The sequence below is a fragment of the Lagenorhynchus albirostris genome, chromosome 3 (genome assembly GCF_949774975.1).
Source record: "Lagenorhynchus albirostris chromosome 3, mLagAlb1.1, whole genome shotgun sequence".
NCBI classification, from domain to species: Eukaryota; Metazoa; Chordata; class Mammalia; order Artiodactyla; family Delphinidae; genus Lagenorhynchus; species Lagenorhynchus albirostris.
In genome coordinates this window covers 118,846,331-118,861,478 of record NC_083097.1, presented here as the reverse complement: position 1 = coordinate 118,861,478, position 15,148 = coordinate 118,846,331, and the positions used below count along the sequence as shown (strand labels likewise).

At 47.1% G+C, this 15,148-nt stretch overlaps 1 protein-coding gene across 1 annotated transcript in view; it reads left to right on the top strand.

The window, feature by feature from the left end:
• Positions 1 to 15,148, top strand: part of FGF1 (fibroblast growth factor 1) — a 102,552-nt gene that overhangs the window by 76,522 nt on the left and 10,882 nt on the right. The window contains exon 3 of the mRNA XM_060143874.1: positions 2,483 to 2,685. Coding sequence (XP_059999857.1) covers positions 2,517 to 2,685 — 169 coding nt within the window. The 5' untranslated portion in view covers positions 2,483 to 2,516. The remainder of the gene's footprint in view (positions 1 to 2,482; positions 2,686 to 15,148) is intronic.

The following is a 15,148-nucleotide window of genomic DNA, read 5'->3' as shown; positions in this document are numbered from 1 at the left end:
ATGGGTGAAGATGCCCATGTCTGGAAGCACTAAACTGCTTTACATTGAGGGGATCCAGAACGGAGTGGAGGAGGAAGCGGAGGGAGAGGAAGATTGAAAGGCTGGGATGGAAAAGGACTGAGTACAGAGACAATGAGAGAGAGTGTGAGAGACAGAGGTGGGCACAGAGACTCAGAGGCTTGTGGATAAAGAGAGGGTTTTGGAAGAGAGAGTGAGGGTTTGGGAAGGAAATGCAAAGTGCTGTGCAAGGTGAACTCTGCAGTCTGCCCTATGAAACTGATGTATATGAAATTAATTTTCCATATGTTATTGGACTATGTGAAAAGGGCCGGACAGAGTTTCACCATATGTGAAGGGGATATTTGGAGTGGTCTGACTTTAAAGATAGTTTATATGGTGTATGCAAAACTCTCTTTGGGGGTCCTTGGAGGGACTTCAAACCACAGCCCTTGTGGCTGTAGACTGGGAGAGATGTACTAGACACATTAAAATGCCTAGAGCAGAAGAAACACATGGAGGCTTCCAACATGAGCCCTAATTCCAAAGTCACCGGGACAAATCACCCAGATTGCTCCCTTGATTTCTGATGGAATTACCTTCTATGCGAGCAGCTCCGTGAGGCCGCTCCAGGGATGCGTGGATGGGAGTGTGAGAAATGCAGGAGGCTGGCTGGCCTTCCGTCAAGTTCACAGGGCTCCTAACACCTGGTGACCTGAGTTCTCTGGGAAATGAAGAGATGCATGGGGGCAAAAGCAGAGGCGGTGGGTGGTGACAGCCAATACCTGGGTCACAGATGAGTAACTTAATGAATGATCAGGTCATGGGGGCAGATGTATGTGCCAGGCAATGGGTAAAATCCCCACTTCTAATACTACTACTGCGGTCCCAGTAAAGTCACTTCACCTTGTCATGGCTATTAAAGGCAAGTTAGGGCTTTCTTTCAACAGACCCCTTTTGAGGCTCACTTACTAGCTGTTGACCTCGGACAGGCCACTGAGCGGCTGTAAGCTTTGGTTTCACTTTATAAAAACATGAGGATAACATTAGCATCTGCCTCAAAGAATTATGGTGAGGAGGACAGGAGTTAACTTGCAGCCCACAATATGTTAATGACGATCATTATTATGATAAGGCCACTTGATAATCAACGTGTACAATGAGCACCTACTCGCTCTTGTAAGATGAAGTTCTCATGTTGGTTTCCAAGTCTCCTCTTCACCTCTTTCTTGTACAGTCCTTGTAGTCAGCATCAATTCATTCTCCTAAATGGTGGGGTAAGTAGATATTTTAAAATACTAAAGTTTATTGGCTTTGCTTTTTAGTGCTCAGCGGTGTCACGGATGCATTTTCACACTAAAAATATAAATTTGTATATAGTGGGTATATACAACATTAGAGGATGATAATAGGCAGTATGGTGGTTTCTGTGTCAACAGTAAGTATGTCTCATTAGAAAATAATTAGGAGGAAGATGGCCTTAGTCCTAGAAACAGAGTACCGTCTTCCCTGTGTGATCTGACGATATACAGGAAGCTGTGGACCCAGGCAATTGCTAGCAGAACCTTCAAAATGCTCCACCCCATAAAATGTCCTTTGGCAGTGACTGCCATTTAACAAACCCCACTGATGGGGGCTTCCCTGGTGGCGCAGTGGTTGAGAGTCCGCCTGCCGATGCAGGGGACACGGGTTCGTGCCCCGGTCCGGGAGGATCCCACATGCCGCGGAGCGGCTGGGCCCGTGAGCCATGGCCGCTGAGCCTGCGCGTCCGGAGCCTGTGCTCCGCAACGGGAGAGGCCACAGCGGTGAGAGGCCCGCGTACCGCAAAAAAAAAAAAAAAAAAAAAAAACCACAACACCTCCACGTGCCTTCTTTTCCAGCTCTGGTTCTGTTCCCACCAGTAAACGCAGAACTGTCCTTTACAAATTAACTGTTGGCTGCCTCGGAAATGCCCCTCACCGCCACCAACCCCGCCCCCGCCTTCCCCATGGGTCTCCCATGCCCAAGCTCCCGGGGCTATCTCCATACAAGGGCCTCAGCACCTGGCCAAAACAGTGGGAGGGTGGAGGGCACAACCTCAGTGCCGGCCTCTCGGCATTTGTGGGTTTCAGCCAGACCCTGAGTGTTATTTTAGTGCAACTTCGGCGTTTAATTTGAGGATGTGTGTGGATCAGAAGGAGGAACCATTATTTTTTTTCCTCTCCGCCAAATGATCAAATTTGATGTTCTAAAAAACACACAGCCTGGTCCAGAGCTGTGTCCAATTGGGAAGTGCGACATGCCTGAAAATCCCTCCCCTACCAGGGACCATCCTTCCTTAACCACTGGCCACAGCACAGGCCTGTTTACTGTGGACAGCACCTGGGCAGTCTGTGGTTACCACCCGCCCAGGAGCCTGTGCCCTGAGGCTCTCCTTCCCTTCTTGAAAGTGCACGCTGCACCTTCGCTGGAAGAACATTCTACAGGGTTGTTTAATTTCTTACAGCCTTGAAAGCGCCATAACCAGGAGCTGCTCAGCCATGGCTGAAGGGGAAATCACAACCTTCACAGCCCTGACCGAGAAGTTTAATCTGCCTCCAGGGAATTACAAGAAGCCCAAACTCCTCTACTGTAGCAACGGGGGCCACTTCCTGAGGATCCTTCCAGATGGCACAGTGGATGGGACAAGGGACAGGAGTGACCAGCACAGTAAGCACCCATCTCACCTTTCTGGTGCCTTCCTTAGTCAAGGACGGAAGAAGGGAGGATAGCTAAAGAAGGGCTGTACCCTCTTCCCCAAGGCTCTATTCAGGCATGACACGCTCAGAGGCAGGGGGAACAAGGTGTAAAGGGTCTAGGTGTGGAAAAGGGGGAGTTGTGAAGGCTACAGCCTGCCTAAAGAGGTCCTATTTCAAGTTTAAGAGGACTCTCTGTTGACCTAACACAACTGCTGTGAGATCAGACTGGCTACCAATGTTCAGTTGTTCCAGATTTCTGTAACTAGCGAGAGGTCTGGTCCCCAGGGCCCTGCTCGCTCCATGACAGGAAGGGCCACAAGGGGCAGGGTTGGCAAAACCCCCCCCCCCCAAAGACATGGGCTCAATTTCAAGTTAACTGACTCTCCAGGTTATCTTCCTACTGGGCTTGATTTGTGAAATCCTAGTTCATAATCGTGGTCTTACACATCATAAATTGTGCTTGCTCTCACATCTGCATATTGTGCAGATGTGTTTGGGGTAACCGGGAGGAGTGAAGTCATTCTCCAGAACTTATAGAAACCAAAGGGCAAGAGCGATTCCAGCCAAAGGCCGACTATCTCTTCCGGGCTTTCCTGCCAGCCCAGCTCCCAGATGGTGTTGATAAATGGAGGTATGACCTTGGAGAAAAGAATCTCCTCGACTATCTAAGAAACAAAATCTCTTCCTTGTGCTTTAGTACTTCCGGCGGTGGTGTGTATGTTTGATGTTAGGTGTCTGGGTCCTACTGTGATGTGCTCAGGGATTCCCTGAGCACCACCAAGGCATTAGATGTTGGAGAGCAGCCAGAAGTCAGATCTGGTCCCTGATAGGAGGGTCTGTAGGGTCAGACGTGTCACGCACCAAGAGAAGGAACGTGTGGATGAAATCAGGAGACACAGAATAGCACGGGTGGAAATTAAGGTTGCTGCAGGATGGCTTTAAAATGAAATGCAGAACACTGGCTTTGATGTGATGGTTTATATATCAGGTAGTCTTTCTTATTCACAGGATATGCACCAAAGGTTGCAGGCACTAAGCACTAACGGTCACCCCAGTGGCGCTCACTCTCCATCCTCAGATGCACAGGTGGTGGGGACGGAAGCCAGTGCTTACCAAACCAGGCGGCACTGTCCTGTCCTTCCCGCCCACCAAGCAGACCCTTGAGATGAGAAGCAGGAAGACTGAGGTTGGGGCTGGACGCTGCAGGGTTAGAATTTTTTAGCTTGGTTTAGATGGCTTGTCTTCAGATGGGCCTGTTGAATGCCTTATACCCGATGCAAAACAGGTACCGGAGTGAAGCAAAAAAAAAGACTGCTGAGTAGGTCAAACACCTACAGAAGCAATGTTTACTGCAAATAAACGGACTCAGACTGCAGTCTGTTGTGTTGTGTCAGACAAGCTACACAATTCATGTGATCTGCCTCATACAACACAAAGGGAACAAGTTGTAATTTCTCAAAGGTTTTAAACATTTCTAATAAGTCTTAGCTTTCCGAACCAACGGGAATGCTCTCTGGTCCTTAGAGTCCCAGGAGAAAAAACAACCTTGGTGATGTGTTGCACGGCATTAAGCTGGCTCTTCTGGGAAACCTTAAATTCTGGGGTAACAAGAAGCTACAATTACAATTCCAAGTACTGGAATTTCTGTACAAATGGTAGATGACTTCACTGTTAACATTACAGACTGCACTCTGGGTATGGAACTTTGGGACAACTTCTGCATAGTGCTGCGAATTCAGCTGCCCGACCTCAGATGTCAGGAGCCCTGGAGGGCAGCATACGGTAGCGTAGGAGTGTGTGTGAGGAGGTCTGCACACAAGTGATGCTGGATTAATTACTTTCCAAGTGAACTTGGGCTAGTTACTTAACCATTTTGGCCTCACTTTTCTCACATGTAAAATAAGAATGATATTACTTGCCTCACAGGCTCCTTGGGAGGGTTCCGTGAGATAACGCAGTGAAAGTTCTTGACACAGTCCCCTGACGCAGAGCCACAACTCAGCACGTGTGGCTATTCTTGCCACCACTGTCACCACCACCACCACCAAGACTTCCATGTATTCAACGCGGCACATGGAGATACAGTACAACACTTGAGGACCTTGCCTAGTCCCTTCTCTTCAGTAACACTGCCCTCCAGGAAGGCCAAGGGTCTAGATTCAGGTTTTGATTCAAGGCCTCTCTGCTAACATTCAGAGTCGTTGCGTTGGCCTATTTACTTAGCGTAGAACTAAGAACAAGGGCCAAGGAGGGCAGAAGTCAAAGTCGGGTGAGTGAGCAGAAATACATCCCCGTACCTGTCAATACCAGGAGAACTGGATCATCCACATAGCCCCTGCAGAGTCAGGGGCCCTAGATTTAGAGACAGAAACCTTGAGTTCATATTCCTATGCTTCCACTTTCTAACTGAAGCAGCACTAGACAATTACCAGTCTCTCCATTTTGCATAAAGTGCTGCCAAAGCAGTTTCCCATCCCCCATCCCCAAGCCCCTTCCAATCGTTCTCTCTTGTCTAGCAATGTAAAAGTCTCCAGGGTTCCCAGCTATCTCATCTTGGGGGAAAATACTGAGGCTCAGTTTCCTCACCTGTGCAACGGGAAGAGCAGCACTGCCTTGTGTACCTGACAAAGCTGAAAACTCTTATGTGAGATCCTGCAGCCAAGAGGACTCCCTTCCTACCAGGGATGCGCCCTGTAAATGGGGTTCTGTTGCCCTCTTCTGCCCAGTGACGGTACTGCCACAAGCCTTCTGAATTTCAAGTTTCTTCAGAAACAGAATCAACCTGGGCAGGCATGGAGTGGATGATCCCTGAGTGGTTGGCACAGCCTGGCGATGGAATGGTTTCTATTCTTTGATCATTAGTTTGAGCATGACTGGAGGCCATGGTGACAAGTAGAGAGCTGCACTCTAAGACTTCCTTCAGGAAGAATATTTCTAAAAGCCAATCAAATATTTAGGGAAATCTACATAAATCATGCAAGGTAGAACTGTACTCCTTCCAGCTCTACAAGGCAAAAACACAAAAAAACAAAAAACCTACGTTCACAGGTCTTCCTTTTTTTAAATTTTTTTTAACATCTTTATTGGTGTATAACTGCTTTACAATGGTGTGTTAGCTTCTGCTTTATAACAAAGTGAATCAGCTATACATATACATACATCCCCATATCTCCTCCCTCTTGCGTCTCCCTCCCACCCTGCCTATCCCACCCCTCCAGGCGGTCACAAAGCACCGAGCTGATCTCCCTGTGCCATGCGGCTGCTCCCCACTAGCTATTTATTTTACATTTGGTAGTGTATGTATGTCCATGCCACTCTCTCACTTTGTCCCAGCTTCCCCCTCCCCGTGTCCTCAAGCCCATTCTCTATGTCTGCATCTTTATTCCTGTCCTGCCCCTAGGTTCTTCAGAACCTTTTTTTTTTTTTTAGATTCCATATATATGTGTTAGCATACAGTATTTGTTTTTCTCTTCCTGACTTACTTCACTCTGTATGACAGACTCTAGGTCCATTCACCTCACTACAAATAACTCAGTTTCATTTCTTTTTAGGGCTGAGTAATATTCCACTGTATATATGTGCCACATCTTTATCCATTCATCTGTCGATGGACACTTAGGTTGCTTCCATGTCCTGGCTATTGTAAATAGAGCTGCAATGAACATTGTGGTACATGACTCTTTTTGAACTATGGTTTTCTCAGGGTATATGCCCAGTAGTGGGATTGCTGGGTCGTATGGTAGTTCTATTTTTAGTTTTTTAAGGAACCTCCATACTGTTCTCCATAGTGGCTGTATCAATTTACATTCCCACCAACAGTGCAAGAGGGTTCCCTTTTCTCCACACCCTCTCCAGCATTTATTGTTTGTAGATTTTTTGATGATGGCCATTCTGACCGATGTGAGGTGATACCTCATTGTAGTTTTGATTTGCATTTCTTTAATGATTAGTGATGTTGAGCGTCCTTTCATATGTTTGTTGGCAATCTGTATATCTTCTTTGGAGAAATGTCTATTTAGGTCTTCTGCCCATTTTTGGATTGGGTTGTTTGTTTTTTTGATATTGAGCTGCATGAGCTGCTTGTATATTTTGGAGATTAATCCTTTGTCAGTTGCTTCATTTGCAAATATTTTTTCCCATTCTGAGGGTTGTCTTTTTCATCTTGCTTATGGTTTCCTTTGCTGTGCAAAAGCTTTTAAGTTTCATTATGTCCCATTTATTTATTTTTGTTATTTCCATTTCTCTAGCAGGCGGGTCAAAAAGGATCTTGCTGTGATTTATGTCATAGAGTGTTCTGCCTAAGTTTTCCTCTAAGAGTTTGATAGTGTCTGGCCTTACATTTAGGTCTTTAATCCATTTTGAGTTTATTTTTGTGTATGGTGTTAGGGAGTACTCTAATTTCCTTCTTTTACATGTAGTTGTCCAGTTTTCCCAGTACCACTTACTGAAGAGGCTGTCTTTTCTCCATTTGTATACTTTTGCCTTCTTTATCAAAGATAAAGTGACCATATGTGCATGGGCTTATCTCTGGGCTTTCTATCCTGTTCCATTGATCTATATTTCTGTTTTTGTGCCAGTACCATACTGTCTTGATTACTGTAGCTTTGTAGTAGAGTCTGAAGTCCAGGAGCCTGACTCCTTCAGCTCCGTTTTTCTTTCCCAAGATTGCTTTGGCTATTCGGGATCTTTTGTTATTCCATACAAATTGTGCAGTTTTTTGTTTTAGTTCTGTGAAAAATGCCACTGGTAGTTTGATAGGGAATGCAGTGAATCTGTGGATTGCTTTGGCTAGTATAGTCATTTTCACAATGTTGATTCTTCCAATTCAAGAACATGGTATATCTCTCCATCTGTCTGTATCATCTTTAATTTCTTTCATCAGTGTCTTATAGTTTTCTGCATACAGGTCTTTGGTCTCCTTACGTAGGTCTATTCCTAGGTATTTTACTCTTTTTGTTGCAAGGGTAAATGGGAGTGTTTCCTTAATTTCTCTTTCAGACTTTTCATCGTTCGTGTATAGGAATGCAACAGATTTCTGTGCATTAATTTTGTATCCTGCTACTCTACCAAATTCATTGATTAGCTCTAGTAGTTTTCTGGTAGCATGTTTAGGATTCTCTATGTATAGTATCATGTCACCTGCAAACAGTGACAGTTTTACTTTTTTTTTTTTTTTTTTTGGCTACCTTGGGTCTTCATTGCTGCCTGTGGGCTTTCTCTAGTTGCAGCAAGCAGGGGCTACTCTTCATTGCAGTGCACAGGCTTCTCATTGTGGTGGCTTCTGTTGTTGTGAAGCATGGGCTCTAGGTGCGTAGGCTTCAGTAGTTGTGGCACACGGGATCTAGAGTGCAGGCTCAGTAGCTGTGGTACACGGGCTTAGTTGCTCCATGGCATGTGGGATCTTCCCTGACCAGGGATCGAACCCGTGTCCCCCGCATTGACAGGCGGATTCTTAACCACTGCACCACCAGGGGAAGTCCCAGTTTTACTTCTTCTTTTACGAGTCTGAGGTCTTCTGCCAGCGTTCAGTAGGTGTTCTGTAGGAGTTGTTCCACATGTAGTTGTATTTTTGATGTATTTGTGGGGAGGAAGGTGATCTCCACATCTTACTCCTCCATCATCTTGAAGGTCCTACCCACAGCTTTTCTTTGTCCCCAGCCAGCTGATCTGCCCTGGGCAAGATAGGGAAGTTTTCAAAAATGTGTCCTCTTCCTACCTCCAAGAGAATCAGTTTCCTAGAACCTAACACAAGGCCTTGCTTGGAGTGGTATAAACTATGATGGATGACTATGTATGGGCTGCTGTAATGTAGACCTGAGTCCAAGGTCTCCACTGGTGGGAATTTCTGGCCTGCAGAGAAGATGTTTTTGGTTCATCCCTTTACGATGGCTCAAATCACTGCTGTAGGAAATTAGCAATGCAGACTGTGGACGTTTGTTACTTCGCCATATGAGGAAGGCCAGGCAGGATGACAGAGGAGAGCTGCAGACTGCGAGAAGGGGCATGGCGGGCAGGGTGTGAGAAGCTTCATGCTGACTCCTAGGGCTCGACTTGGGGAGGCTAGTAAATGGTCGTGTCACCAGGAGAGGGAGGCTCCTGGAGGAGGAACAGGGGCAGGGAAAGAGGACCTGCTCCATCTCAGACACAGGGCGTTTGAGGAGCGCCTCGTGGACCAGGCAGCCCTCCTTGGGGTTATCACTTCACATTTACTTGTGTGATTATTTAATGGTTCTCTCCCTCGCTGGGCTCCCTGAGGACGGGGACTTTGTCTCTTACAGCTCAACACTGCAATTTGTGTGTCTAGCACATTGCCTGGCAGCTGGGATCATGCTCAAGAAATATTAACTTGATGAGTTAATGAACTGTGTTGGTGGCAGGTAAATTCAAATTCAACAGTATATTCCATAAATATCTATCTAGCACCTGATATATGCCAAGCACTTCACTAGACTCTTGCATTTCCTCTTAGCCACGATCCTGTGAGGTTATTATCATTCAAAACTAACTGCCCTGTGAACTAACCCTGTGAACACAGGGCCTGGCACCAGCCAGCAACTGGGAAACCTGGCACCGACCCACAGCTGCATCTTCCAGGACCCTCTCCATAGCCCACTACCACCCCCGACACCAACAGCACAGCCGTGCATCCCGCACACTGATCAAATAAACCTGTTGAATTCACAGAGTCCACCGTGTAGGTCAGGTGGGTGTAGGTGCAGGGCCCATCACTGCTGTTTACTGGTTTCCTGTCACCTTGGGGAAGCTACTTTTCCTCCACGTGCCTCAGTTTCCTCATTCTAAAAACAAGGATGGCAACAGTACCCACCTTCATAGAAAAGTAGCAATTCTAACTGTGGTAGTTTGTGAAAGTGTTTAAGTGTTTAACATCCTGCCAGGCCCATGATAAGCGCTTGGAACATGGTATTTATCATCATCATCATCATCCTCCTCCTCCTGAAGCTTGCTCGGCCTTCCTTACCCAACCATATGATCTTGGGAGTCTGCTGAGATAAGCCAGATGCTACACTAGCTCCCTCCATCTCAGCGTCTCCGAGACTGTCCAGGCTTGGAGCTCTGAAGGCCTGGCATGCAGGTACCTCATGCCCAGGCGCCAGCCCCACAAGCCCTGCCCTGTCTGACCTCTCCGCACGGCAAGCTGTCTTGGGCAAAGCAAGGAGGAGCTCCATGCCTGATTCTGCTCTTCCTGCTAGAGTTCCCTCTCTGCCTAAGGGGGCCGTGACTTATTCCTGGATGGGATTCATAACTGGAACAGCAACTGAAGGATAGGGAGATGCTCACGAGCATCCCAAACCTGCAGCCCCTCCTGCGGCGTGCACCCCCTCGCCTCGCCAGGCACGTAGGAGGTTGCACGGAGAGCGGGATTACCGGCACCACTCACCACACAAATGGAAATGTTCCTGAGCAAAGTGTGTGCCAATCAAATATTTATAAATCAAACCACATCCTAAAGGCAGTAGAGGAGTTCACTGGTCCCAAGAACCCTGCTCTGCAGCCCTTTAGAAAGGGCAGGCTCCTTCCCTGCAGTGAATCCCTCCTGCCCCTAGTTCTGGGGGCAGTCCGGACTCCGGTTCTGCTACCACTTGGCACCTAATGGTGAAGGCACTGTGTTCCCCATAAGCCTGGGCCAAAAGTGAAAACAGCTTTTCAGAGGACCATGGTGGGCAGAGCCGGGCCAGGCTGTCAGGCATCAGAAAGAGGGGCTAGTGTCCAGGCAGGCAGGCACGCTCTCCCCGGCGGGATGCCATGCCGAAGGCCTCCCTCCCTCTCCTCCCCACCGCTCCCTTATCTGCTTATACAGAAGGGGTTTTTCCAGATAAACTTTTTTTTAACTATCACACAGTCCATGGACTATATCAAAATTTCCCAAGCACCTTTTTCAGACCCTAAAGGGGAAGCAGACACCTTCACACATTCTAAGAAAAGTTTTCTTCGTGTGTGTGTGTGTGTGTGTGTGTGTGTGTGTGTGTGTGTGCGCCTATTCTAAACCACTGGAACTTTTTTCTTCCACAAACTCCATTTTATTTCTTCTCCGTCTTTCTCTAATGTTTTACGGCGCCCGGCTTGTGGCTACATTTTAATTATAAATGCCACTGACATAAAACAACCTCACGGAGTTCTGAATGAGGGTGACCTCATGTTGGGTAAACACGGCAAAGGACGGGAAGTCTCCAACCCAGAATAAACCAGGCACGTAATCTCTCTTGGCCTCTCTCTGGAGAGCAGAGGTGGAACGCAGGCCTCTTTTAAAGGCCACGGAGGAACGTGCTGCAGAAGCAGAACCCCCACCTGCAGACGTTCATCCTGCTGAATGCACCGGCTGTAATCTTATCTTTAAAAATTCCTAGGGCAGGACAGGAAGATACTAGGATGGTGCCCAAGGCTCATGTCTCTTGCCACTGGCAGGCTCCTAACTCCTGTTCTTTCTTTCTATCCTTGGAAAGTAAGCGATCATGTGTCTTACTGTGAATCAACTACTATTGATAGCTAATGGAAGGGTCTGAGGAGCAGAAGAGAAAGCCGGAGATACCGGCTTATATTTCCTCAGGAAAAAAAGGAAGAACATCTAGTCGGGGACCAGCATATCCACTCAAAGCCCTGGATTCCTCCTTACGTAGGTTCCCCTAAGTAAAGACGCATGAAGGCATCCAAAGGATGAGGGTCCAAAGGATGAAGCAGGAGCAGGGTCTGCAATGGCGATTTGGTACATTTCAGTTATTTGACATTTACTTTTGCTACATCAGCTATTTCCAAACCAGCACACCCTAAGGCATTCCTAGAAAAGGAGCAGGATTGCATTCCACTGGGGACACTATGGTTACGAATCCACCAGGCAAACGCCTCCAGCCTTCCTGCAGTGCTTTATAAATTTGAATTTCTCTAAGAAACTTGTATCTATCACTAGAGTACCTTTATAAAAACTGCTTTCCGGGCTTCCCTGGTGGCGCAGTGGTTGAGAGTCCGCCTGCCGATGCAGGGGACGCGGGTTCGTGCCCCGGTTCGGGAAGATTCCACATGCTGCGGAGCGGCTGGGCCCGTGAGCCACGGCCGCTGAACCTGCGCGTCCGGAGCCTGTGCTCCGCAACGGGAGAGGCCACAACAGTGAGTGGCCCGTGTACCGAAAAAAAAAAAAAAAAAAAAACTGCTTTCCATTTCTTCTGCTAAGTCAAAAGTCGCTGTCCGCATTTCAGAACTAGGGAACACTGAGTTCCCATAGAGCTAAATGTTTTGTCTCGTTTTTCAAAAAGTACTCGTTCCTTCATCCTTGGGATGCTACAGAGCCATTGACCTTCCCGCTCATAGAGAGCAAGTCCTAAATTCCCCGTATGGGAGGGAAGAGATGCTCCCGCTCTGTGCGCTGGGTGCTAACCTGGTGGAAGGTGCTGGAAGAAGAAAATGAACAGAGCAGGTGTGGCTTTAGTGGCCCTTCACCAGCTTTCCTGGTTCCCTGTCTGCCCTTAAGAAGACGCACCTTTTGCAGATACCTATGTTCAGGTCTACATGGTACCTGAGGTCAAGCCTGCACTGGGTCATGGAGCACCGCAGGGGTCAGCAGCAGCAAGAAACTGAGTGTCTGCCCACCAACCAAGAACCAGGCTTTACACATCAACTACCCACCCCCCACCCCCCAAAAGTACGAAAACATCAGCAGCCCCATCACCCGAAGTGAACCACGGTTGTCACCTGGCTGTTCTTACCTCAGAACTGTGTCTTCAAAGAAATGAAGAGTTAGGATGAAGGGAAAGTTCCTTCCACTCCCCTCCCCAGCCTCAATCCTTCTCATCCTCCCCAGAGCAGCCACTGCTATGCATTTGGTCTGAATCGAGCGCACATTTGTATCTTTTACTCCCTATCTATTCATGAGCTATGCGCATTGTTTTATGTTTTTTACAAAAATTTCATCAAGGATTTACCATAAATAGTCTTTTGCAATTTGCTTTCTTTCACTGCACATTATTTTCTGCTTTTCTTTGAAAGGGAAAACAATGAGAGAGAGAGAGAAAAAAGAGAGTTTTTGTTGTAGTTGCACTTTTGTTTGCTTTTAGCTCAAAAACAAGTGGGGTGTTTGCTACGGTGCTGCTTGATCACTCTGGGTCGTCTGTACCCCTAACTGGGTGTCAGCCCCTGAAGGCAGGGACCTTGCCGGCACTGAGCACAGTGCCCAGCACACGATGGCCGGTGCATGAAAACGTGGTGACTGGGTGGCTTTCCCTGAGCCCCCTGCTTGCTCCAGGAGGGAGGAGCTGCTGCTTCCACCCAGGCTGTTGGCCAGGCCCTCCCTCTCTTTCTGAGCCCCCCTCTCTCACTCGCTCTCCTTCCCACCCCCGAGCAGCAGCCGCGGGAGGATGTAGGTTTGGAAAACTGGAATGAAGTCACACTAGGGAGTTGGACACCTAGTCAGTTACACGAGCAACGCGCTGGGTGTTACTCCTTCCTGCCAGCTCTGCTAGCAGAAGGATATATGCTTAAGAAACTCAGCCAGAAAGAAATCCAGTGAAAATGAGCTATGAAACTTGGACATCCTGGAGAAATAATATTTACAGAGGAAACTCTTGAGACGAACTCTCAACAGTACCACAGCCCTGGTGTTGGGGCTCAGGGCCGAGGACTGAGTCCTGTGCCAGGCAGCTCTGCTTCATGTTTACCTCCATGGGGCGTTTACACAGCCAAGACGGGACTCCTCAGACAGCAAAGTCAACCCTACTTAGCCCCACAGAGAGACAAACGGGCACTATTTAAGGCATAGGACAGAAATGGACTAGAGAATGAACAGCTTTAAAAAAAACCTCTTCCTTGGTGATAATGATGTGTCAGTGTAGGTTCATCAGTTACAACAACTGTATCACTCTGGTGGGGGATGATGGTAATGCAGGGGAGAAGGCGTATGGTAAATTTCTACACCTGCCCCTTATTTTTGCTGTGAATCCAAAACTGCTCTACAAAATGACGTCCGTTTAAGAAGATTTTCCTGGATTACCCAAAAGGACTTGCCCTTTAGGACTCTCGTTGCACCTATAATGCGTCTGACTAAATACCTACTTATATGGATGGTAGGTGGAAAAAAAGTCCCAGGCAACTAACATCACTCAATCCTACGGCTATGACATGGGATCCTGGATGGTCATCTGCCATCTGGTACATGTCTGACCTTGAACACAAGGGGGACCAAGGCGGGAAGTGAATATGGCTTGATTTGGACCAATCTCCCTGATAACTGGAGCTCAAGGTATTGTATGAAAGACAGGAAAAAGTAGGATACCTGAAATAGGTGAGCCTGGGTTCTGGTCATGGTTGTGCCCCTGATTATAAGTATAATGTTTGGTAAAACATGCGCTTACCAAACTTCAGTTTCCTTACCTGTGGGACAGAGCCAGTGCCACCTTCCTCCAGGGCTGCTGTGAAGAGTGATGAGGGCACCTAAACACAGTAAAAATGGCCGTCATCGTACTGGACATTTCCAGGCATCAGATCATTAAACCCCACAATTCCATGAAGCAGATACTATCATTATAGATAAGGAGATAGAGGTAAATACCATGCCCAATCATCACACAGCTAGTACACAGCCAAACCGAAATCTGAATTCATGCAGTCTGCTTCTGGAGTCCAAACTCTTTTGTTTACTCTTTATATCAAGATAGAAACCGGCATGATGCCTGGCACATGGTAGGTAATCAGTAAACGATTATTCCCTTCCTTTGGTCTCTCTTAAAGATACAGGATTATGATGGGAAATTGATACAAAATACATTTGAAAGTTCTCTGAAAACCGTGAAGTCCAATGAAAATACAGAGCATTAAAAAAAATGTATTGAGATAAACTCACATACCTTACAATTCACCCATTTAAAGTATGCAATTCAGTGGTTTTTTACATTCAGAGATTTGTGCAACCATCTCTATAATCAACTTTCATCACCCCAGAAAGAAACTCTATACCTCTTAACCCAAAAAGAAACCCTATACCTCTTAACCACAGTTTCCCCTTCTCTCTCCAAGCCCCTCCTCAGCCCCTGGCTACCACTAACCTACTTCCTGTCTCTATGGGTTTGCCTACGCTGGACATTTCTTTTAAATGGAATCATACAATATGTGGTCCTTTGTGAGTGGCTTCTTCACTTAGCATGTTTTCAAGGGTCAGCCATGTTGCCGCGTGCATCCGTACTTTGTTCCTTTTTACGGCCAAATAATACTCTATTGTATACAGTATTGTTATTAAATGTATTTACATGAGTCCTAGACTGTTAGAGCTGAAAAAACTCTAGAGACTGAATCCAAACCACTCCCATTTTAGTAACAAGGAGACTGTAGACTGAAGGTTCAACAGCCTAGCCAAGGTCACCCTGCTGGTCAGTGGCAGAGCCCAGCCTTGACCCTTACAAACTCTCCACTTGGCCCCATCCTACTTCACTCCA